Below are 25,447 nucleotides of genomic sequence, written 5' to 3'. Positions count from 1 at the left end.
ATCATCCTTGTACAAATGTACATTGCAATTTGTTGTAAATTTTGAAAACATTCTCATTCTTCATCCCAATCACTATTTTGAAACTCTGTACTCAGTTCAATTTATAGTTGTTCAAATGTAAGAGTCTGAAAATCATCCGGAGGTCCCATTTAAGTGCTGAGTTAAATGCACTACATTGTGCAAGTATGAATGTACATGTAGTCAGTAAACTACAATGTAATCTACTGAGACATCATTCATACACAATTACAGTGGAAAGCCAAATCAAAATCTGTTTTCTGCTGTCATATAAATGTTCAAGCATAGTAAACCTGTCTTCAGATCAAATAATGAACAGTTTGTGTTGAGGTGAAGTAATGTACCATTTACATTCTGCAGCATAATGTGCTACTGCATGTTGCACCAGTGTAAACACCAGTGCTGTATCTTTTGTATCGTAACAACACATTTTACTACTTAGTATAGAGGACCATGTACTTGTAGAAAGAACACAAACTTTGCAAATTGCTGAAATCCTCAACAAGTGCTTGAATCCTTCTATTGCTGGGCTTGAAATCTTAAAACATGTGGAAGTTTTGAAAAATCACGAAAAACAACTATTTACAAACATTTTAACAGACACACATTTCTTAGCATAATCTTCAATCCTACACAAACAAAATGGTGTAGATTCAGTCATGCTGACTCAATTGAGGTACAAATGTATTGGGTGTCTAATTTCTGGTTTGTGTTTTGAGATGATAGAATATTTCCAAACTGGAAAGATGGGTAGAAAGAAGACATCTTGGCCCCATTTCCTAAAACTTGTTATCAATAACAAGTTACGACAGTTGTTACAAGCAACTGAAATCCTTGAATCTCATTGGACAAGGGCAAATTTGTCACAGAAATGTTACAGTTGTTTCTGATAACGAGCTTTCTCACTGGAGACGCACAGCCTCTAGTAATGGCACATACATTGTAGGTCTCTGGCTGCACAGAGCATGGTGAAATCTTACCTCACTGAAGTTGCCTGCGACGTAGCCAAAGAGTGGACAATCGTCGAAGGTGACGAACGCCTCGAAACCTGCGGAGTCCTCCTCATTATCATCACTAGTGAAGGTCACGTTCACGCGTGGGCCGCGGGACGAGAATGGTGTTGGCACCGAGCCATTCGGCTGGCCACAGAATCGCATCCGTCTATCTGTCGACAGGTCGAGGATCTATGGGAGTGTGTTGGACAGGTGTGGCTAGCATCAATTTTCCAAACCTTTAGAGCATCCATATACATTAAGCATTGATTTACTGAATTGAGTGGCAGTACCTATTTTTATGTATACTATTTCCTGTTCAGATCATCTTACTGCAGTTAAAGTGTATGAAACAAACCATTAAAGAGACTTTTGTTAAAACTTTTGCTCCAGCCCATTTCCATATACAATAAGCATCCATATCTACACAGAATAAATTTGTATAGTATATAAGGGGAGAATCATCAATCCTGAAAACAGAAAATGGAATACTGAATAGCAAACAGTGTGAACATAAAATGAATTCAATGAGCTGGCTGCAGGTCATGTTCGTCTTATTCTCTGACCCCAAAAATGCTGAAACAACAACGTAAAGTACATGTATATGTTTTTGTGTTTATTTTTCTCTTTTTTTTTCATGTGTGTTTGATTTTGTTTGTTTTGTTTTTTTACTTACTTCCACAAAATCACTACATGCTCTCGACGGGCGGCCAAGGTCAAACGAGTTGAAGGAGATGGTCACGCAGCCATCGCTGTCGGGGTTCTCCACCTCAAAGAGGCAGTCCTGGTTGTCATAGTAACCGCCCTCCGAGTCGAAGCCGGGACTAACAAAGATGCCCTGCTCTGTGATTCGCTGGTAACATTCTGCAGTGGGAGGAGACATATTGTTATTAAACATGACTAAACATATCACATTATGAGTGATAGCTGGATGATGGTAACTGAATTTACTGTGTGATACCATGCTGATATTAAGGCATTGTATCTTGCCCAGTTATCTCTGTGGAGAAGTTTGAGAGATGAACCTAAAACTTTGCCTTTATAATGATTATCTCTGGAGTGAGAGAAATTAAGAATATTGAAATCATAAAGTCACAAAGCAGCTCTTTCCTAAGTGTCTAAAAACACAAAACAGCAGTACTCTCCCTGGATCAAGTACTCACAGTAATCTAATAGAGGGGAAAAAATGTACAAATGAAAGAATTGAGGAAATTGGTATTCAGATGACAGAGACATCACTTATTACATGTATACATGTACATGTAATTACAATTCTAATCCAACATAGTTTTGTGTTTTCCAAAAATGCACAAATAAATTTTGGGGACACTGCATATGTTTTTTAGCAATTATCTTTGCACACCTGGGCACTCGTCGACATTGCATTCCTCAGACGCGTCATACTCCGCAGAGTTGGCGCACTGGGTGTCGTCTGCTGGCCGGTTGGTCTGAAGGTTTGTGCATACCACGTCACGTGTCCTCATTCCTCCGCCGCACGAAGCCGAACACTAGAATCGTCAAATGATCACGGGGTAAACAGTCTTACAGGATAACTCACGGCAGAGAGAATATACTGTGCCAAACTCCCATACGATGATGTAGCGCATTATCTATCATTAGCTTGCCCTGGTTCTGACAAGATTACTGCCAGATGGCTTGCACACGAGAGAGTATTGTGAACAGAAGCAACAGGCGTCACTACCTAATGTGGTATTTCTTGTACAACCTCTATTACAATTCCAAAAAAATAGACCACAAACTACATCAGAGGAATATGAGAGAGTTCATACAAATTTTTTGAAATTGCAACATTTGCAGCAAGAATGACATGGGATGAAGTAACAAAGACAAACCATGTTACTTGAGAATATTCATATCACATTGAGAATAATGATGGCATATACATACATGTATATATATATATATGAAGACTTTGTTTGCAAAAACCGATAAGTCCATTTTTGAAGATTTTGAAGTACGGTCTCTGTCATAAAGTACAAAATAATGCCTTTTAAATTATATTTTGGTCACTACATATAAATTTTTGAAGTTATGGTCAATTGAAGCAAAAATTTTCTTATTATTCTCTTTATTTTTCTTGACCTTTAATCGCAAATATCTCCATTTGGCAAAAATGGACTTATCGGTTTTTGCGAACAAACTCTTCATATTGACTGCAGTCTATGTATTGATAACGGTCATCGACCTGTATCCGGGAGTCACACTCCAGTGGATCCAGTCCAGTGAGGACGGCAGTGCAACGTCCGGGACTAGAACATCTAGGCCCCCACATTGTGGGTGCTGTATTATCTTTATGTATATGTGTGACGGGGAAATGACTTGCAGACGTTGCAGTAATGTTCATGTTCATATATATATATATATATATATATATATATATATATATATATATATATATATAGCAAACAGATTTTCCATTCAGAAATTTAAATGCGAACCCAACTGAAGTGAATACATTTAGGAAAGACGTTTGTTTTGTTCTTTCTATTCATACTTGTCCCTTCTTTTCACAATTACAGCATAAATATTATGGTCATACATATTTCTAGTAAGGATTATCACATTTTTTTTGGGGGGTGGGGTGGGTGGGGCAATTTTAAGTACAGTGTAGTTCTTCTGGTAAAAGATGTGCTTGCTGTGGAGAAAGGGAGTAATAAAAGGGGGAATACTCGGCCTACCTCGCTCCACGGACCAGGCTTGTAGGCATGGGTGGGACAGGCAACAAAGGACGGGAAGATCTCAAAGCTCTTGTACCGATCGGCGTCTACGTTTCGCAGGACGACTTGCAGGGAGTTTCCGAGGGACAGGTAGCGAGTGGGCACCCCCGAATCGCAGAATGGTCGGTTGGCATACATGTTTTGGGGATCAAACACCTGTATTTAAATTGAGGAGCGGCGAAAGCAAACATCTCATCACATTCACTTCACCATACAAAATCAACACCAAGAATGAAACCTTTTAATGAAACCTTCTCAGTATTCTAGCACTAAGGCATAGAAGATTTACCACATTGAAGTAGACACACATATTCATAAACATATATGCATTTATTTTTATTACCTTTACTGAACAATATAGATCTGATTTGGGGACAAAGTTGAACAAATATAATATCATAGATGAAGGTGCTCTGTCACAATGTGCCAAATTCAAATCAATAGTTTTGACAATTCTGCACAATATAGAGTATTGCAAGATACAGCACGTAAGTCACTGAGTGATACAGTGTACTTCTGATGATATATCTGAATTATTTTCATATTTTGTTGTTATTGTTTGAATGGGGTGTGATTTCATTGGGAGAATAATGTGACACAGCAGAGGTACACATACATTTGTATATACAGACATTTAGTCAGTTGGGTAAGATACGGGTGTTAAGGTTCCAATAACCTTTAGTGTTGAAATAGAAGCACCTTAATGGCCTAATCTTTCCCAACAGACAATTTCATATGTTATAATGTTCCTCGGAACAGTCATGGAAACAAATAACTGTGATGTGAATTGTACTGGTATCATTTTACAAATGCCAGTGGAAGCAAAATTTCTATGTACTATCATAGATAAAAATAAAGACAAATCTAACTAGAAATGTCGCTTTGGCGACTGGTATGCCTCCGCCATAATGCATGGTTCTCCGAATATGCCTATAGCACAATGTCTTGACAATGTGTGATGACAGTTTCACATAACTGGCGAAATATTAAAAATGACAGGTTTGTCACAAATGCATTGAATGTTCACTTTCTTTGAACTAGGTTTATTTGGATGAATGGCTATACGGTCTAATAAGAGTGCAGGTATTTAGGGATTTGTACCCAACTTTTTTGACCCTTTTATAAGTTTAAAAAAGAAGTGAAATTTAGCACTTTCACTTGACCTTTGACCTTTTGGCCATTGACCTTTTGACAAGAAACTTCCAAGAGAATCTATATTGGGTAATACATGCATACACTAAGTTTCAAGAAAAAATCCTGCAGGCATTGCATAGATAAGAGGGAAATAATGACAATTTGATGAGTTGACCTCGACCTCTGACCCCCTGACCTTTGATCCATGACCTATAAATTCCCTACATGATCACTGTCAGTCAGTACATGCATATATACTAAGTTCCATGAAGATACCTTGAAATATTTGTGAGATATTGACCTTTGACCTTTATGACCAAAACTCTCTCTGGGGAATCTTTATTTGGTAGTTCATGTATACACCAAGTTTCAAGAAAATACCTCCAGCCATTGCAGAGATATAGGGGAAATAGTGAAATTTTGAGCATTTGACCTTGACCTTTTGACCTCTGACCTAGAGCATGTGCACCCGTAAGTACATACATTGTAGGCACAACTTTGCCACCTCATACATATACATGCCAAGTTTCATTAGAACTCTAACGGTTTTTTAGATACGCTGTCCACAAAATTGATTACAGACGGATGGACGGACGGACGGGCGGACAACCTGAAAATATAATGCCTCCGGCGACACTTTGTGGCGGAGGCATAAAAATCTAAAGGTGTGAAGATAATTTTGTTCTCACCAGCACAGAGTCACTGCCACATTCCCCATCAATGCGGGACTCGTCGATGTCGAGCGAAAGGAAGAACAGGTTGACGCAGCCTTCCGCATTGGTGATTGTCAGACGACACTCATCATTGAACTCGAACCGGTCGCTCTCGAAGGGGAATCGATAAACAGCATTTCCAGAGTCTAGTGCACCGTCACAGGCTGATGTTAAAAAAAAGAAAAAAAAATGCGATGAAAAGAATGACTTTGCTAACTTTGCTAAACAGGGATGTAAAGTGTTCTGTCTGCATTACATAATTCAGAAACGGTAGCCACTAACCTAATTCTCCTATCCAAGTTGAAACTAAGAACAAATAATTTCAGCTACCACATCAGCAACTGAAATGCTCATTCTTTATTGAGTTAAGTTGGTGTTTGAGTTGTTTTTGCTTTAGCAGAGTCGATCGAGACAGAGTTGCTCTTGCATTAGCAGCAATCAAGGTATAATAATGACCATGCATGGAACTTTTCAGCCCTGTGGTTTTTGCTTGTAAGTTGATATCATTCAAGAAAATGGTTACTGAAATGTTCCCATCAAAGACATGAAAAGAAAGTGTTCAAAGATAGATGCTTGCTTTATAAAGCTTATACTATATTAAAGCAATCACCCAACAGCATAGGGCTGGTTGAAGTCAGAGCCTGATCATGATTCATAACTGCACAAATGGCTCAAGCACACAGTAAATATTTGCTGCTTAACAGCAAATCACATTGTCTGCTTCCCTTTTTTTTGGGGGGGGGGGGGGGCAGGTGTGTAGAAGAATGTAGTGCTATATAGACTCACATACCATACCAATTATTCTAATTTCCATTTCAGTTTTTCCACATATCCAATGTACGTACATGCAAACATCATCATACATCTTCAGATCACATAATAGTAAGACATCTACAACTACTTGAACATGCTGTATAGAACAGACATTACGCAATAATTGAAGTTACGGTAAAAGGCAATCATTAAAGTTACGGTAAAAGGCTATAAAGCATGTCATATTCTGCTTTAAAAGAGAAGAGGATTAGACACAGTACTGGGTTAACATTCAAAGATGACTTACATGGGCACTCCACCTCTTGACACGGTATGGTGGTGACCGGTCTCTCATCTGGACACTCCGATGGATCCACCAGCTCGTTGGTCAGAGCTGAGCGACACTCGAGCTCACGAGTCCTATTCCCCTCGCCGCAGCTAGCTGAGCACTGTATTAGTCAGGACCAGACATACTTTGTTGACTTTAGTGTTTCACAGAGAAACACTGACATATGCAAAACGTGGACTTAAAGTCGGATATCATACTAAAGATTTGAATGGTTACGTGAAATTTTGAGACCAGAGTCTCTTCTCTAAGCTCCTTCTCGTCAAATTTCATACTCAAACAGACATCTAATTCTTTCTCAAGCAGTGTGATCCCCATACACTACACAGGGTTTATTATAAGTAGATTAGTATCTCATTCTTGAGATACATCGTTGTAGTTGCATGTACTTTGCGGGAGGATTTTGGTCGCTTGAAACCGCCATGAATTCTTTGCTTGTTTGCATGCTCTGTAATACATATACCACACACCGTGTATCTCAGAGACAAGGAATCATGAAATATTTGTGGTTAATTATCTTTCGTTTTTTCACTTTGCTGTTAGCTCCATGACAGCTTTTTGTTTTTAATTCTATGATGACATCCACATTCTATCATGTAAATTCTGTGTTGTTGCAAAATGTTGTTACAACATTGCCCCCATATACATTTTGAGCAAGCACCGGGGTATCCATCGTGGAACAATCTGGTGAAGATTGAAACTGTTGTTGAGCTCTACGACATTCAACAACTTCCTGGATGAAGAAAGATTTGGATTACCAATATGAAAGAACTCATCTTTTGCACGTTGACGCACATCTAGCTTTCCATAAGTTTTTTTTTTTGTCCGTCTGTTTTTTCAATCAAATTTACAACTTAACACATAAAAAGCTGTTAACAGACAGGCAAACAAGCCAATGGGGGTAAAACAGATGATCTCCGTGGCAGAGGTAGCACCGTTCTCACAAACCAAAATTCTACTCTGCTTACATTGCCGTATTCCAGCGGCACCCAGAAAGCCTGGGGGCACTCCACGAATCGCGGCACGGCCAGGTAGCCATCGCTGGTGTTGAACTGGTTGCTGATGAAGGTGACGCGGACATCGCCCGACGCAGACAGCCAGGGTTCCCTCGGAGCCTCATCGCTGCAGTATGTCGCCCTCAGGGTCGGGCTATTGACGTCTTCCAGCTGCAAAGGTTAAAAACGGAGGCGCAAATGAGTCCACGACCTACAACATGTCACACACTTTTTCTACAAGTCATAAAGACTCGTGCAATCAACAGATTACAAATTTGTAGATTCAAATAGCAACAGTAACAGTACAAGCATACAATCTGCAAGGGCCACACTGAAATGAATCTCCTGTAAAAGTGGATATTTTTACAGTGTGGAAATTTCTGTGCATGTCTTGGTGCAAAAATAGAAGTACAGAAACATTTTTGCTTGTTATATAATAATGATAATACATGTAATTTGTATTGTGCCAAATCCACTTTGTAGAGTGACACACTACTTAATGTTTGAATCCATGGAAAAAAAAATCAAATTCATCTTTCCTGGCCACTGGCAATAAACTACTCTCATGGAAATTTCCACTTTTTCAATAGTAGGAACAGTTAAAATTTAAGTACACCCAGTAGCTCATCACAAAATTCTGATGAGTGGAGCATATGCACATCAAATGCTATATTAGGTAAGCCAGCCCTTTTTCTTTTTGAAGGTTGCTGTTAGTGACAACCTTTTAGAAAGCACACACTTACACATTAACAAACACACACACACACACACACTCCACCTCCATTCACATTTTCAAAAAGAAACAAGGAAAAGTAGAAATTACGCAGTGCGTAACATATGTCCCCGCCGGAAGTAGCATTTTGTAACAAAATGTGCAATATAGGTAAAAAATCAAGGTCAAAGGTCAAAGAAGTCAAAGGTCAAAATTCTGTGTAGAAGTTTTGAAGCCCTCACCTAGTGCCATCACATAAAGCAAATGGAATCGAAATTGGGTTAGAAATGGCGAAGGAGTAGCATTTTGTAGCCAATGTACAATATACAAGTGTAGGTCAAAAATCAAGGTCAAAGGTCAAAGAAGACAAAGGTCAAAATTCTGTGTAGAAGTTTTGAAGCCCTCACCTAGTGCTATCACATAAAGCAAACGGAATCGAAATCGGGTTAGAAATGGCGCAGGAGTAGCATTCTGTAGCAAAATGCACAATATAGGTCAAAAATCAAGGTCAAAGGTCAAAGAAGTCAAAGGTCAAAATTCTGTGTAGAAGTTTTGAAGCCCTCAACTAGTGCCATCATATAAAGCAAATGGAATCGAAATCGGGTAAAAAATGGCGAAGGAGTAGCATTTCGTAGCAAAATGTACAATATAGGTCAAAAATCAAGGTCAAAGGTCAAAGAAGTCAAAGGTCAAAATTCTGTGTAGAAGTTTTGAAGCCCTCACCTAGTGCCATCACATAAAGCAAACGGAATCGAAATCGGGTTAGAAATGGCGAAGGAGTAGCATTTTGTAGCAAAATGTACAATATAGGTCAAAAAATCAAGGTCAAAGGTCAAAGAAGTCAAAGGTCAAAATTCTGTGTAGAAGTTTTGAAGCCCTCACCTAGTGCCATCACATAAAGCAAACGGAATCGAAATCGGGTTAGAAATGGCGAAGGAGTAGCATTTTGTAGCAAAATGTACAATATAGGTCAAAGGTCAAGGTCAAAGGTCACGACTGAAATTCTGTGTAGAAGTTTCAAAGCTCCCATGTAGTGCTATCATATAAAGCAAACAGAATCAAAATTGGCTCATAAATGACAGAGAAGTAGCAAATTGAAGATTTTGATCACACACGGACGCACACACGGACACACGGACGGACGGACGGACGGACGGACGGACGGACACACGGACGGACACACGGACACACACACGTACGGAGCCCGTTTCATAGTCCCCTGCTCGAACTCGTTCGGCGGGGACAACTAAAAAAACCCACAAATCAGAACTGATGATTATGTATAGTTGATTATTTGTATTCAAAGCTGATTTATACGTTTGTTTCGTTTGTTTGTTTTGATAATTGTAAACCGCTCAGAAACATGTTGTACTAAGTGCTATATAAATATTTCACATTATTATTATTATAATTAACACATACATTCACACTAGCACACACACTCACTCACACACTCTTACACACAACATACAATTGTTTCTTTTTTCTCACCAAGAGGAAATCTTCCATGCAGTTTTCATCCCTGCTGATGCCATTGTTGATGTCCATGGTGACGAAGGAGAGAGCCAGGCAGCCGTCTGGGTTGGTGATGGTGGTGATGCACACCGCATTGTCCTCATAGTTGTCGGGGTAACCAGGGGAGTAGACATACTGTCCAGACAACTCGATGTTCTCTCCACAGACACCGGCAGCTAGAGGGTTGGAATGCATTCATATCATTTGTTTTTTTCCCTCCACAATACATAGATTCTTGGTATTGCTAATACCTAGGTGCCACACGCAGAGCAGTGTTTTCGACGCATCATGGGATAGTTCATTTTCTTTTTTTCTCTCTTTTTTTTTTGTTCTTTGCTTTACATCATCTGACCAACACATTGAAGCAGTTGTAAACAATGACTCCAATGACCGTAAATCAGTAAAATTGAGAAACTTTCACCTCTTTTTTCCAAGCTGAATTACAGCCAAGAAAAAAAAATGACTCCATTGAATTGTATGGGAACTACGACGTGTGTGAGACAACCGTTAGTGACAATGGCACCGAGGAATCCCACAGTTCATCTGTGACAGCTAGGGCTCTTTGGCATGCGCATAAATTTTCTGTGCATCTGATACTAAGAATTTACAATGTACTAGCATGTGCATGCACGCACACCAACCGAAAAAGCTTGTGTGACATGCATATGGTACATCATCACAGCTAACTGCACAGACTTGACTGTCAATAAAGACATGTGACTATTGGTAGAAAAGCTGATATAAATTGGCTACTGATAAGACTGTAGAAAATAGGTAGGTTTTTCTTATCTTAAAGGGGGACTTCTTATCTTCTGTAACAGACCAGACTATCGATAAAATGACATTCATCTTAATACTGCCACAGAGCTTGTCCAACACGATATATGATATACACAAACTGAATTCTATGCATCAAATTGGTCGAATCATTACAGTATGCAACCTATGGGGCTTGTCATAGTATTCTGGCAATATGATTGCCCATAGATCTAAAAACTTCATATAAATTCAGTGGTTTACTAATGTCATCAAAGAGATTTGAAATGTCAACACTGTGAAGGTGTATTTCTGTACTAATATGGCATTGCCATCACTGGTGACTGTGGAGTAACAAAGAACATGTTTAAACTCATATAAATTCAAATGTAAGCTCAAATACTGTATATGCCATATATTTAGCTAGCCTATATTTTCGCAAATCGAGACTTCCCGACCATTAGGCGAGTGGTTAAATTCACAATCGTGGAGTCCCATACTGAACGAAGAAATGTATATATGTGCGTCACATTCATATCCAGATCAGAGTCAATATTTTAGCGAATCTTTAATGTCATGAATATCAGCTGACTCGCAAAATTTGCAAAAATAAAAACCTCGCGAAATATTCGGTGTATACAGCAAGCTATCAGATATAATGAAAAACAGATTGAGATAAAATAGTGGAGAGAAACACACACACACCCACACTTAGTTAATAATTGCATAGAAATGTTTTCTCACAAGCTTGATAGCTGCAGAGACTCCAACTCTCCTGCTTTCAACAGGAGATCAGGAAAACCCATTTTCACAAAATCTCCTGTTCTCCCATTCGAGATTTAATTTCTCCCGCCCTGGCTCTGTGTCTCCCGCTTGTATGGTTTTGTAGATGCCGGTCAATTTCATAATACACATGCATGTAGAGCACAGCACATGATAATAGGAATGAAGTTTTTTTAAGCCAAAATATATGATTTGATTCATTGAATTGTTACTTACTTAGTGCCATCATATGTTGAAAATAAGCCTGAGATAGCACGAAAGAGCATCTATAGAACCCTATATTAACCCAAGGGACTTCGCGCTTCGCGCACATCAAGTTGGAGTCTCCTGTTTGCGAGGGGTTCAGGCGGGAGAATCTCCAGATCAGAAGGTGCTTGGGGTTGGAGTCTCTGTAGCTGGAATTGTCCTACTTACGATCTGGGTCCTCAAAGGTGAAGGACACGGAGAAACCCAGCTCGCTGTTGTCGACGTCATCCGAGACGAAAACAACCGAGACCTCGTTGGTCAGGGAGGTGAAGACTACCGGGCCATCGACATCCCCACAGACATACTCCTCATCTTCTGATGTTACGTCTTTGAACTGCAGAGGAAATGTGATATTGCTTGGCTTACACACGTTCATTTGCATTTCCTTTCTCCAAGCAATATATTTTTCTCTTTAACCTACAGTACAATTTCCCCGTACACTCTGTCAAGAGCAAAAAACATGTAAAGTTTGAAAGAACCCCTTCAGGTAAGCCTTCTCAACTGCCATTTCAGCATTTTTGGAATAAACTTTGGCACACGATTGGTAAAACTGACTGTCAAGTGTACTCTTTTTGCCCCACACGATACCAATATGTTACCATCATTTGTTCCCCTCAAAGACAACATATAAACATTAACCCATTGAGGAAGGACTGATTTTGCTATAACACATATTCCCATAGACACTTGCCCGAGTATACTTGTGACTCGTCCTCAACGGGTTAATGGAAAAGGATTTCATATTTTTTTCTTTTTCTGTGACCACAGAGAGAAACTAGAAATGTCGCTACAGCGACTGGTTATACCCCTGCCAAACAACATTTCATAAGCTTTGGTCAAAACAACATTTCATAAGCTTTGGTCAAAAAACTGAGGAAGTAGTTAAATCCGCAAGATCTTTCCTTGATCTTCTGCCATTAATATGCCGTTACCATGGCAACGTACTTTTGGGTACTGTCGAAAAATGCGTCTTGCACATCTACAACCAAAGGCACACATCTGTACCAAGTTTCATGGAAATTGGGCAAAAACTGAGGAAGTAGTTTGCAACACAAAATTTTCCATCATTTTGGGTCATAATATGTGAGCTGTTACCATGGCAACATACTTTTTGTCACTGTCAAGAAATGTGTCATGCTGACCTATATCCTAAGACAAACATTCAATATGAATTCCATGAGAATTGGAAGAACACTGATGAAGCAGTTTTGCCATGAAGCATTTTGCCCTATATTTTACCAATAACATGCCGTTACCATGGCAACGCACTTTTTGCCACTGCGGAAATATGTGTCTTGCACATTAACATATTCAGATGAACATCTGTACCTAATTTCATAAAAATTGATCAAAAACTGTGGGAGGAGTTCGCGACGCAAGATTTGTACCCATTTTTGCCCATAATATGCCGTTACAATGGCAACGTACTTTTGGGTACTGTCAAAAAATATGTCTTGCACATCTACAACCCAAGGCACACATCTGTGCCAAGTTTTATGGGAATCGGTTGAAAACTGAGGAAGTAGTTCGCGACGCAAGATTTGCAACGGACCGACCGCCCGACCGCCCGACCGCCCGACCGTCCGCTGATTCCTAGTTGTATATACCCCCTTCAAACTTCGTTTGGCGGGGGTATAAATAGAGATAATGTGAGCAGACTCACTATGACAGCATCCCCTTCAGTGCAGTTGTTTTGCTCGCCAATGGAGAAGAAGTCGACTGTGAATCGCACCACCTTGCCCAGCGGGGCACGGATGGTATTGGTGCACGTTAGGTTGGCTGGGTAGGCCGACGGGAATCCCGGGCTGGTGAGCTTTCCCTCTTCCCTTCTTAGAATGTTCTCGTCACAGGCTGCAAGGTTTTCAGCATATGAGGTGTCAGAGCATATACAAAATTACTTCATATCATGTGATATAATTTCATATCTTGGATGACCTTGAATGACTATACATGTAAACAGTGTGCAAAGCATATACAAATTGGAAAACTACTACAACGTGTAGATCTTACGAAATCCATGTAAGTGTTTACACTTTGTGTGTTTCAGGAATGTTTGTCATGTTTGCCTGTTGCAGCCAGAAGAGCATCATACTCTAGCTTGCAAAATTCCTCCCAAGTTCTATCCACAATGACGTTAAGAACACAACAGTGATATCAACAACGCCCCTAAAAGCAGTCCATATTTTGACATTTTGTTACTTCATGGACACTACAAGTACATGTGCAAACTAGAAATGCACTCTGAGAGCGCAGACCTCTGCCAAGCAGCTACTTTCCACTAATGATATTACAAAGACATTTTTCTTCTCTCCAAACTGGGGAAAAGCTCTTTGGGCTCTTCCATAGAGATCAGTGATTTCCACCCATAAGTGAAAAGCTGAAAAATCGCCAGATTTCCCCAATATAGAAGCCGTTGTTACAACGTTGTACGTCATAAACCATCAGCTGCACGGCGCCCCAGCAAAAACTAGAGCACGCACTTTAGTGCACATTTGAAAACCTCAAAAATGTGCAGCTTGAACTCCAAGTTCATTGACCCTTCCTGTCAAAATATCAAAAATTCTTCATTAATTCCCCGCAAATTCTCGGATCACTACCAAAATTTAATCATTTGTTATTTGTGTCATTCTCAACCTTTCCTGTAAGTTTTATCCAAATCCGTTACCCACTTTTTGAGATATTTTGCACACAGACAAACAAACAAACAAAACAAAAACCTCCTCCCTTGGCGGAGGGTAAAAGAAAAAGGGTGTTTACACCTTACACCAAAGTAGATCCCCAGACAACTCACCTCCCGGTGGGGGGCAGTCCGGCTGCACACATGGGCGTGTTCTGGATGGACTTGGGAGACCCAAGCACTCCATGTCATCCACCTCCTCCCCGTCTTGCTCACAGGTTATATTCCGCCTCTCAACTCCCTCTCCACAGGTCACTGAGCACTGGGGAAGAAACACAACACAGTCTGCTAGAGAAAGACTACATAGCACATATATTACCCCACTGAAGACGGACTGAATTTCCTGTAACAAGCATTTCCCATTCACCACAACCCAAGAATACTAGTACTTGGGGTTAGTCATTGACAGCCTAAGTATTTGAAGTGACACAATTCCCTCTCAAGAAGTTACTGAGCACTGGGGATGAAAACAACAGTCTGCTCCCGAGACTACACATAAATTCATGCGCTTAGAAACGCCAGTATCAAGTGCTGTGTAAGTGTCCTTTTTTTTTTACTATCATTATCATTATCATTATTATTATCATCATTATTATCACACGCCTCATATGTTACACAATGCAATTGGCTTATGACCAGTACACTGAGCAGCAATAAGTAATAAAAGACAGTTTAATCGATATTTTAATCGACAGTTTAATCGACATTTTAAAACAGTTTAAAATACGTCCATCACTGGACAGAGCAGAACAAAATCTGTTCACCCGAAGGTAACCTCACATGTTACAAAAAAAGAAATATTTGTGAAAAATATGATTGAAAATATCCAATATTTTTTTTTTTTGTTCTTCATTAACTGAAATTGTAAATATTTCAAATTGATAAGAATGGAGTTAATGCCTTTTGCAATCAAACTTTTATCTCAAACTCTGGGATAGCTATATACATGCATACTACTTTTGTTCTACATCATGCTATCAGCTGCAGCCTAACAAATGTTTTTACATGCTGAAACATTGTTCTAACAGAAAAAGATACATCTATAAGCTATATTGCCTCCACAGTACGAAATTGCCAACTTTGCTACACAAAAATTGTCAACACTCAATTTTTCAAGTCACTGTCACAGTGGTTCTCAAATCAACATTCCAATCACTCGCAAAATTTGTGTCTTATTGTGTTTCACAATGTATGTCGCATATGTAGCAAACAGTAATCAACAGCCTCACCTCTCCCCATTCACCAGCCACATACTGGGGACCTTCTCTTGGTACGGCTTGGTACGAGCCTGTGAATCCACGCTCGCTCACAGAGGCATCGGTAATGAAGCGTACCTCCACCCGGTTGCTCGACGACTGGTATTCGTAAGGGAGGGTGATTGCCCCGCAGAGACGTTCGATCGATCCCGTTTCCCGATCAATAATCTGATGCGCCATAGGAGGACAAAACAAGTTTGAATTATTAATTTTATTTTATTTCTGAATTTCTTTTTTATACTGTATGAAATACAAAGTCAACTGAATGAACTAAATGAGCAGGCTATAATTTGAATCCGACAGTTCAAACAGATAAATGACTATTTCAAATATCCACATATTTTTCTGATACAATGCAATATGAAAATATAGGATCCTGTATATCTGTAATTTAAAGACAAATGAGGCAACTCTGGACATAACAGAAATACAGGAGACATCATCATATGCAAAAAATTGATGAGGACAATGGCCTCAGAAATGATTGTCTAAAAAATATGACATAGTAAGAGAATGATATTCAAGTCACCACTCATGGAGTGGCAATAAAGAGAGAGGGGGGGGGGGAATGAGGAGAAATATAATGAAAAAAAGTGCAGCAGCGCATTGTGCACAATGTAGAGTGTTTGCATGAAAATAAATTGTGAATATGCGTTAATGCTCAAGTAAAAAAATTCAGACAAATACTAACATGCTCTAATTTTCGGACACATATTGAGTTTACATCATTTAAAGGGACTGTACAGTACTGGTTGAGGTGGGGATTCATGTTCTTAACATTCCCGAGTTAGATAATGATAAACCTATTATGAATATGAAAGAGCATGTAATTTTAAGAAGGATTCAATGTTTATTTTTGATGAAAATTGGTTTCCAAATGGGCGAGATATCCAAAAAAGTGACAATAATAAAAGGCGACAGGCCACGCCTTTTACAAGGATCTCTTTGTTTCACCTTGTTTTTGGATATCTCAGCCATTTCAAAACCAAATTGCATCAAATAAACTTTTGATACCCCTTAGAATTGCATGCTCTTTGACATCTCATAGAATGGTTTCTGAATATCTCGCAAAACGTTGAAAACTAAATCCTCAGCTTAACCAGAACTGTACACACGCTTTAAGCTGTCTTTTAAATAAATGAAATGATCTACATTAATTTAGGGTATCAGGTAAAAAAATCCAAACATTCGGGACATGAGGTTTGTATCATCTAGGAACTCTATCTTCATCTCATTTACAGGAAACATTATTTGATATGGCAACTAGAGATTGACTACATTTATGGTGGAATATGCAAGAATATCAAATGAGCAAATCAGTATGGAGCCCTAAGGGCATCTAGGATTTCAATGCACAATGCACTGTCAACTGATATAATTGGATCAACCACAAATTGTATACTGGCTGGCTTGAAGGCACTTTCATTTGTAAAAGCAACAACAGAAGAAGCTGAGACAGAGTTCTAGCTAGCTGGGATGCAGTAAAATGAGGGACATACTTTATTGTACTATTTTTTACACGTAATTGTGTGGTTAGAAAGCAAAACAGAAAACTATTTGAGGTCTATAGGTGAATAATAGTCATCAACCTCGATAAAACTTTGCCATTCTGGCATTCTAGTAATGGAAAAACTTTGTTATGAGTTCAGCTGCTGACAACCTTTCTGTATTTCTACGTATATCACATGTATAGGTCGGTTCATCTACAATGTATTGCTAGCAAGTTCACACTGAAGTTGTGGCATACAGGCATCATCAGGTTCACACGAAAGCCCGAAATTCTCACCATGACTCTGTCGTAACAGCCGCCCTCCAGGAGGAAGTCAGTGAACTGGATCCTGATGCGGCTGCCCTCCGGGGCTTCTAGGAATCTACTGCACTCCTGGTCCGCGGGGTAGTTGGCGGGATAGTTGGGGCTCTGCAGACTGTAGCTGGTGGTCCCCTCAACAAGGTAGTCCTGGCCACAGCCATAGGGCAGGGGACAGGGAGCAAGGTAGCACTCCCGGGACTCGGAGGGCCGTGTCATGTTGCACTCCGATTCGTCCAGCTCGACCCCAGAGCCCTTGCTGGTGACACACGTGACGTTGCGAGTCTGGACACCATTGGCGCAGGTCACAGAACACTGGAGGATGGTGCGAGAGGGAGAAACAAAATGACTATCTGAACTACTTCACACATTTGTTGACAGACATGTATTGTGAGACTCTATTCATAATGATGCCTCAATCAAATCATAGAAAAAAATCTAAGCCACTTAAAGTAAATATGATTGAGGGTGCATCTATCAACATGACATATTTCCAGTTCTATAAACATTGCAAACTCCAAACAACGCATCCAGCTTTTGCACAGTTCTGCAAGACAATCATGTGATACTTTATGATTTTTCTATTATCAAACCACATTTTTCTCCATTCAGAGCTGGTGAGCCCATCTATCACTTCATCTGCCACTTATCATCAGAAACATTTTCTCAACTACTGCATGTGTGGAAAGTATCATATTTTGGCACCAGGCCAAGCTCAGTGAAATTCATTTGCATATACAGGCAAGTTTGCAAATGAGTAATGTTTCTGGAGAGATTTTGATACATTCCAACATTATGACAGCAATACCAAATTTACCCTTGTTTATCGGAGCATGAAAGTCGGTGAGAAACTTCTACAATGGTACTATTCCTTGTATACAGTATCTAAGATTAATACTGTCCAAAATAAAATTTCTCATCCTGGACACATGTGTAAACAAAACATATGACCCTGCATCACAAAACCAATAAAAAATCACCACCCATGGACTTTTAGTTAAGGGCAAATCCTGAAAGAGCAGACTTTCTGCTTTAAAATTCATAATTAAATTCAAATGGACTCTCCTAATCCATCTTAATATTGGAGAGAAGGCAAACACTCTAGAATATAGTGTGCTGGCAATAGAGGCTTTGCGGTTTAGCGTCTATTCAGAAGCGCTTATTTTCACCTAGCCACGCTCTGTGCAATGAATGGGACAAAAAAAAAAGGATGTAAAACTCCTTAATAACAACAATGAAGGGTTTATCAGATTAAGCTGAAATTGAGTATGATCCATAATAATGCATTATATCCATGGCTAATGACAACTTTAAAAGCAGTAGCATCATCTGTTCAAAAGTTATTAGAATTGAAAGTGAAGAATGTGTAAAAAAAAGTTTTGAAGACATTAAAAGGGGACTCCAAGACCCACCTACTTGTATGCAAGCACAATATTTTACAAAAAAAGTGTTTTAGAAAAGGCATAATTGCTCTTTCAAAAGATACGAAAAAGACAATGTCGACCAATTTCACCTATTTTTTGAGTCGTCACACAAAATCAGTGCATGCAACCTTTTGTTGGTTTTGTGATGCACAGTCACATATTATACATACTTGATTGTATGCACAAAAAGTCCAGTGCATGATGTTTGTGTGTATGACTTCCACCAAGTCTAGCACAAACCTACAGGAGCTATAAAGACAGAGGAACAACACTCCAGTGATGTAATTTTCATTTTTTCACTCACCGCGCTCCAGGCGGAGGCCTCGTAGACGCCCCCACAAGGGTCCAGCTCACAGCTCTCCTCACTGGGCGGCTCGTCTCCGGGGACGCACAGGGAGCCGTCCACGATCTCAAAGTTCATTCCGGTCACGGCGTAGCAGAAGACGTTGCGCTGTCTCACGCCAGCACCGCAGGTCACCGAGCATTCGCCGAAGGTCTCGGCTACCCATGTGTACCTTCATTTGAAACAGGAACAAAGATGAATTCAAATAAATTGTCTGGTGTCTTTAACAAACTTGCTGTATGGCCAACTGAAACTCACAGAAGGCTTGGTTGGCATAGTTGAGGTCATTATTGTCCTGGATGCATAATTAGTGTGTACAAAGCCCCCCCCCCCCCCAAAAAAAAAAAAAAAAATATATATATATATATATATATATATACATATACATATATACAGTATATCCAAAAAAATTACAATCATATTTTGGTATTAATAACTCCCAATATGATTAAACTGTCTAAATGCTTCTTTAGGGTCTTAAAATAAAACATTTTAGCTCTATTTTGTGGAAAACCTCATTCAATTTGCTTAAGCGGTCACAGAGAGATGTGGATTGTTGTAAAGCATGTCATGAGTCTGATTCTTCCATATCTACCACTTGGATGCTCTTGGAACTGCACATTAATGTGTGAACACCATGGAAAGAACTTGGGGAGAAGCGATTCCTGATATGCTCTCCAAATTCCTCATTTCTCTTTGACCATTGAAGCAAATCGAATAAGGTTTTCTGTAAGATGTGGGCAATGAGTTATAGTTTCAGACACTGAAATTGTATTTGGATTGATTCACTATTTTTAAAGTTATCATTGAGGAGAGTCTCGTAATATTTTTTGGGACATATGGTATATATATGAATATATATAGCACATTTATGGTTTGCCAAAGTACTCGATAATACTGTTTGGTCATATATGAACTCTTGATTAAGTATAAATAGTTGACCTGTTTGGCATTCCCTCCAAACAATAACATTTGACAGTAGCAAAATAAATGTCTGAGTGACGACCTACCATTGCAGAGTCATACAATACACAATGAAATGCATCTTTCTCTCCTTTTGATCCAAATGGTCAAGGTCATGCCACCACAAGACTAAAAGTTCATTCCTATGCAACCAATGTCTGCATTAACCCGTTGAGGACGGTTTGATTTTGCTACAACACGCATTTCCCATAGACACTTGCCCGAGTATACTCGGGACTCGTCCTCAACGGGTTAACTGAATGTTGAGGCACACTGTCACTCGGGCACGCACACTAACACTTGTACACACACACACAGAGCACGTTGTATTTAACTTAATATGTTGTGAATGTACTGTATCTGAATAAAATGTCCAATTTGATGTAAGATTTCACTGGTATAGCACTCAATTATTTCATCAAAATGCAAAGTCTGTTTTTGTGGATAAATGCACACTCACACTGGGCCACAGTTCACTTGGGTGTTGCAGATCTGGACGGTGCCCGGTGCATTGTCCGAATCACACAGAGTGGGGTCGACCAGGACTGATGAGCCTTCCGATTCCACACAGAAGACATCACGAGTCTGCACGCCAATTCCACAGGTCACAGAGCACTAAAGTGATGTAAGGAAAAACAGACAAGAATTACATCACTCTAAAGCTTATCACTCACTGCAGATGGATTGCATGATAAAAAGTAGAAAGATTCTTTCCTCTGCTCTTTAAATTTTTCTGGTAAATCATGGATTTGTTCTCTTACCTCAAAAAATGTTGCCAGCAACAATCTCATTCACAAATAACCCAATTCAAAAACAGACCTTGTATCAGAATACCATCAGCCACACTTAAGACAATCTACTTCCCATTTTAGAAGTAAGAAAATCTTCCTACATGTCTCTCCACATTTTAATCATCCTGTAGGCATCCCTCGACCACCTTTGTACTACTACACAAACATTTTGCCATATATCATACATCACATGATGCCACATGGTACAGTATGTCTGAAGATGTGTCTGCATTTCAAGTTCCAATCAGTCTTTTGACTGTTTGAAGACACCATGACTTCACCCACAGGAACTCAACCATCCATAGCCATCACTTTTGCAAACCATCAAACTGCCAGTGGCCAACCTTTCTTTTGCATACCATATATTTAGATGTGTGTATGTGTGTGTGTGTGTTTTGTTCACATAGAGTTTGTGCATCTGTACAACACAAACAAGCAAGATACACTTGCTTGTGGGGTGCGGGTGTACCACATTCCCTGTTTCATATTGTCCCCATCTCATCCCAGTCTGCTGGTTAAGTCTCTCAAAATACACAATCAATTTGTCTGCTCCATCCTGGAGGGTACAATTCCTTGATTTTTTTTTATGAGAGTCAAGCAAGACATTGACACTACAACAAACCTCTCGTTGCTATAAAAAGGCTATACAAGACAGTGGCTTATGAGCTACACTGGACATAGGAGGGCCATGTTGGGAGTCAGTTTTGACCCTTTACTTGCTGACTGGCAAAGTAAACCCCTCAGCATTGTACACACACTGCCTAAAATATCTTGCACAGAATGGGATAAACTCCCCCCAGCCTACCTCGCTCCATTCTCCCACTTGCCAGACAGGAATACAAGTGGGTGGGACTGTGCAGTTTTGACTGGAGGCTGGTCTCGTCAGGCCGGCTCCCTGACAGTCCTCTTCCGTGGCCTGGACCGGGATCCCACTCTGGTACGATATGCAGACCACGAAGCGGGTCTGGATCCCCTCGCAGCTGCAGTCGCTGAAGCGTGACGTCAGGTAGTCAAATCTAAACAGAAAGACGTGGAGAAAAGAATGGAGTTTAAAATCTGGAATGCAAAAAATAAAATAATAATGATATCATATGTGCAAGGAAATTAGGGGCCACTGCTTCTTTTTGCTGCTCAATTTTTATGAGGGCACATCTTACTGCTGGTACAAAATTGACCATTTGTAAACTGTTTTGCATCTTACAGCACCGGGATCATCAAAGAGAAATATTTTCACTGCAATATCCGGCAAGGTGATTTTTCATCTTTTGTTTGTCTATGGACTGCATTTCCATTTCAAGAAAGGGGACGGTAGCAGAGCCTGGGAGCGTAATTTAATTCATTATGACATAGAATTCTCAATAGCTCATGCTATCAATAAGGTGCATTGGAAACTTGTTTGTCCCTTGTAATCTTCTCAATTTTTACAAAGGGAAGAAATGTTTTTCAGAAGTCCTCTATTTATAGGTCAGCACATCTACCAATATTTCTTACTACCATAGGATCAGTTACAAATATAGATTTCAGATCAAATTTCATGTTGTATTTTATTCATTGATAAATTGATACTGTACCAGCTGAAATTTTCGCGAATTGCTACTTGGCAGACATTTTCGCGTGTTGTTAATTTCACGGTTGCGAGGGTGTAACTGAACTTGCTTATCCACGCCTTATTATTTTTGCATGTTGTTATTTTCGCGCTTCAAAGGCAATCCGCAAAATTCGCGGAAATAAAACCACCTCGAAAATTTTAGCTCGTACAGTACATTATTGTAGCAAATGCAAGGGAGTTGCTAGCAACAATAAATTGGATCAGCTAGTGAGAGATAAAAAAAAAAAAAATTGGACTAACTGAAACTCCTTTTATGTGATATTCAAAAGTTCTGCACTTTGAGAAATGAAATGGAGCTACCAAGTACTTACGTTGAGGGGCAGTTTCCATCGTTGCAAATGACAGCTGAAACCGGTTTTTCATCTTGGCAAAAGCTGTCTGCTACAACAGCATTGCCATTGTCCAAATCGACACACAGCACAGAGCGTTGCTGGACGCCAACTCCACAGGTAGCAGAGCACTGGAGTTTGGTTTGAACAAAAATAACAAAATGCATAAAAAGGCATTACTAGGCAATGACAGCTCCATCACACATACTACACAAGTCCAGTTTAAAGTTGTTGCTGCTGCACTTGCTGGGTCATATCTCACAAAGACATCACAAAAGATTATTGTACACATATGGATGGGTTGTTTGAACAGCATCATGGTCCAAGACAGGGATGCCAACCTTGTAAAAACCATTGCAGTAATCACAGGGCATTAATGGAAAAAAAAACATATTATGACCCTTCACTACAATTTGAGGGAAACAGTATTTTCTGTGAAACCCACATATTTTTGGCACCAATAGGGGCAGGGAAAGCAATCAAATATAAGGACTTCACACAACAAGAATGGTCAGGGACGGGCAAGGGACACAGAACAAAGAAAACAAAAGGGGAGGATAGGAGGGTCATGGGGAAGGAGCCCAACAGGTAAAGCGTGGGGGATTAGAGCAGGATGATGGACAGACAAAGGGCAGAGGAGGGTCAGTGATGATCCCGAGGACCATGAGGGCAACCTTTGGAGGATAAGGATGAATAGGGAGGCAACATCAAACAAGATAAGGACCAACAGAGGGATAACGAAAGGAAAAGAGTAAAATAGCAACATGGGGGAGGGGGTAGGCTGAGCAAGCATTTCATCATTCCACATTTTTGGGACAAAATGTACTACCAGGTAAATACTGAAAAAAAAAGAAGAAAGTATCAATTGCTGTCACTTTGGACTCATTCACAAAATCTGCATACACACTGTCATGTAATTGTAGAAATGAAAACATACAAAGGTTATTGGATACTGAATGGTACATGGAATTTTCAACATTCCACATTGTAGCAATGCATGCATTCAACTCGTTACCACCATCTGACTATTCAATCACAAGAGGGAAAAAGTGCCTATATAATTGGAAAATTGGTTAAAACCCAAGATGGTGATGATTTTATTTGACAACAAATATTCCATAAGAGTATTCCATTTCTATTGGTAAAGTGTTCTCATCTTTTTTTTTCTCTTTTTTTTGAAATCTGCAAATAGTTTGTCCAATTCCTTCTATACATTGATTCCATTGGAATACCAAACGTTACTATTAGAATGTATTACACAAATGATTGTATAGGGGTGGAAATAACATTACTGACCCCACCCACTGAAAAAAAAAACCATATCACTAGCCTGCACTTTCCTTGAGCAAGGCTAATTGACAAACGTCACTCCCGTCGAAATCCTACGACAAATCTCCTATATGTATGTATACTCACAGGTCCATACTCTCCGGTGGTATACTGGAAGTTCCCACACGGGGGTAGGATGCAAGTCTGGATCCTGTCGGGTACGGTCAGGCCTGCCTCCTCGCAGAACGTATCGTTCACGACGGCATCTCCGTCGGAAGAGACGCAATCCACGTCACGGGTGACGACCTGTGTTCCACAAGTGGCTGTGCACTGCGTGCGAGCAAGGTAACAAAAACAAATAAGATATGAAACCAGGGGTACAGAGATTGTGCTCATGGCAACATTGCAACATATGACATTATTTTGTGTAAAAGGTACATCACATGACACAAGTTTTAAGGTAAAAACAATTGTGAGAACCATTTTATATTTTTTCTATAGTTTAAAATATACTTTAAAATAACGTACACCCAGGTTGTAATAAAATCACAAAACAAAAATTATCCACAGCCACGATTCTACAGCAAAGATTTCAAAGGAACCTTGTCGACTGTTCATGCCCACCCTGCTCTCCCAACAAAGAGCCGATCGTGACCTTACCTCTGGAAAGTCGTCGGCCTCGTATCTATAGGTGACCTCACAGGGCGCTTCCTCGCAGGCCTCTGCAGTCTGTGGAGCGGTCAAACCTTGATTCTGGCAGAATGTGGACGAAATCACCTGATTGCTCTCGTCCAGACAAAACACGGACCGTGTCCTCACCCCAGCACCACACGTCACCGAACACTGCATGCGAAGACGCCCAGATTGCAAATGATTTTATATTCCATGTGTTCTGCTTTCCAACAAAGTATTCACCCCGAGTTCAAACCTCACAAATATTTACTTAAACGTCCATACTCTTCAAGCATACAGTTATTCATACGGTCTGTAGTGAAAGACATTTTAACAAATGTATGTTTTGTGTGTTTTACAAACTAGGTTCAGTTAGCATGAATCCAATGAATAGGAAGATTTTTGTTATTTCCACACTACAATTCTTTTCAGTGACAGGTTGAAATTAATAATTTTACCATACATGCATTCACTTCAACTTAAACAGAAGTTTCGCTATCTCCATTGATACAACAAATTTTGCAATTTGTAGTGCACAGGTAGTCCTCACTTTAATACTTAAACATTCTACATTAGATGAAGTTTGGAGAATAATTTTAAAACCTG

At 39.7% G+C, this 25,447-nt stretch overlaps 1 protein-coding gene across 1 annotated transcript in view; it reads right to left on the bottom strand.

Moving 5' to 3' along the window:
• Window positions 1–25,447, bottom strand: part of LOC139718438 (uncharacterized) — a 162,846-nt gene that overhangs the window by 41,379 nt on the left and 96,020 nt on the right. The window contains 19 exon segments of the mRNA XM_071629910.1: window positions 999–1,202; window positions 1,687–1,874; window positions 2,374–2,518; window positions 3,710–3,904; window positions 5,572–5,759; window positions 6,656–6,797; window positions 7,663–7,860; window positions 9,893–10,092; window positions 11,870–12,035; window positions 13,365–13,552; window positions 14,493–14,640; window positions 15,608–15,802; window positions 17,421–17,756; window positions 19,170–19,380; window positions 20,626–20,786; window positions 21,768–21,978; window positions 22,883–23,031; window positions 24,317–24,499; window positions 24,830–25,012. Coding sequence (XP_071486011.1) covers window positions 999–1,202; window positions 1,687–1,874; window positions 2,374–2,518; window positions 3,710–3,904; window positions 5,572–5,759; window positions 6,656–6,797; window positions 7,663–7,860; window positions 9,893–10,092; window positions 11,870–12,035; window positions 13,365–13,552; window positions 14,493–14,640; window positions 15,608–15,802; window positions 17,421–17,756; window positions 19,170–19,380; window positions 20,626–20,786; window positions 21,768–21,978; window positions 22,883–23,031; window positions 24,317–24,499; window positions 24,830–25,012 — 3,591 coding nt within the window.

Source organism: Diadema antillarum, unplaced genomic scaffold (genome assembly GCF_040938485.1).
Source record: "Diadema antillarum isolate AM-2024a unplaced genomic scaffold, OU_Dant_1.0 scf00000094, whole genome shotgun sequence".
Classification (NCBI taxonomy): Eukaryota; Metazoa; Echinodermata; class Echinoidea; order Diadematoida; family Diadematidae; genus Diadema; species Diadema antillarum.
This window is presented reverse-complemented; position numbering and strand designations above follow the sequence as displayed.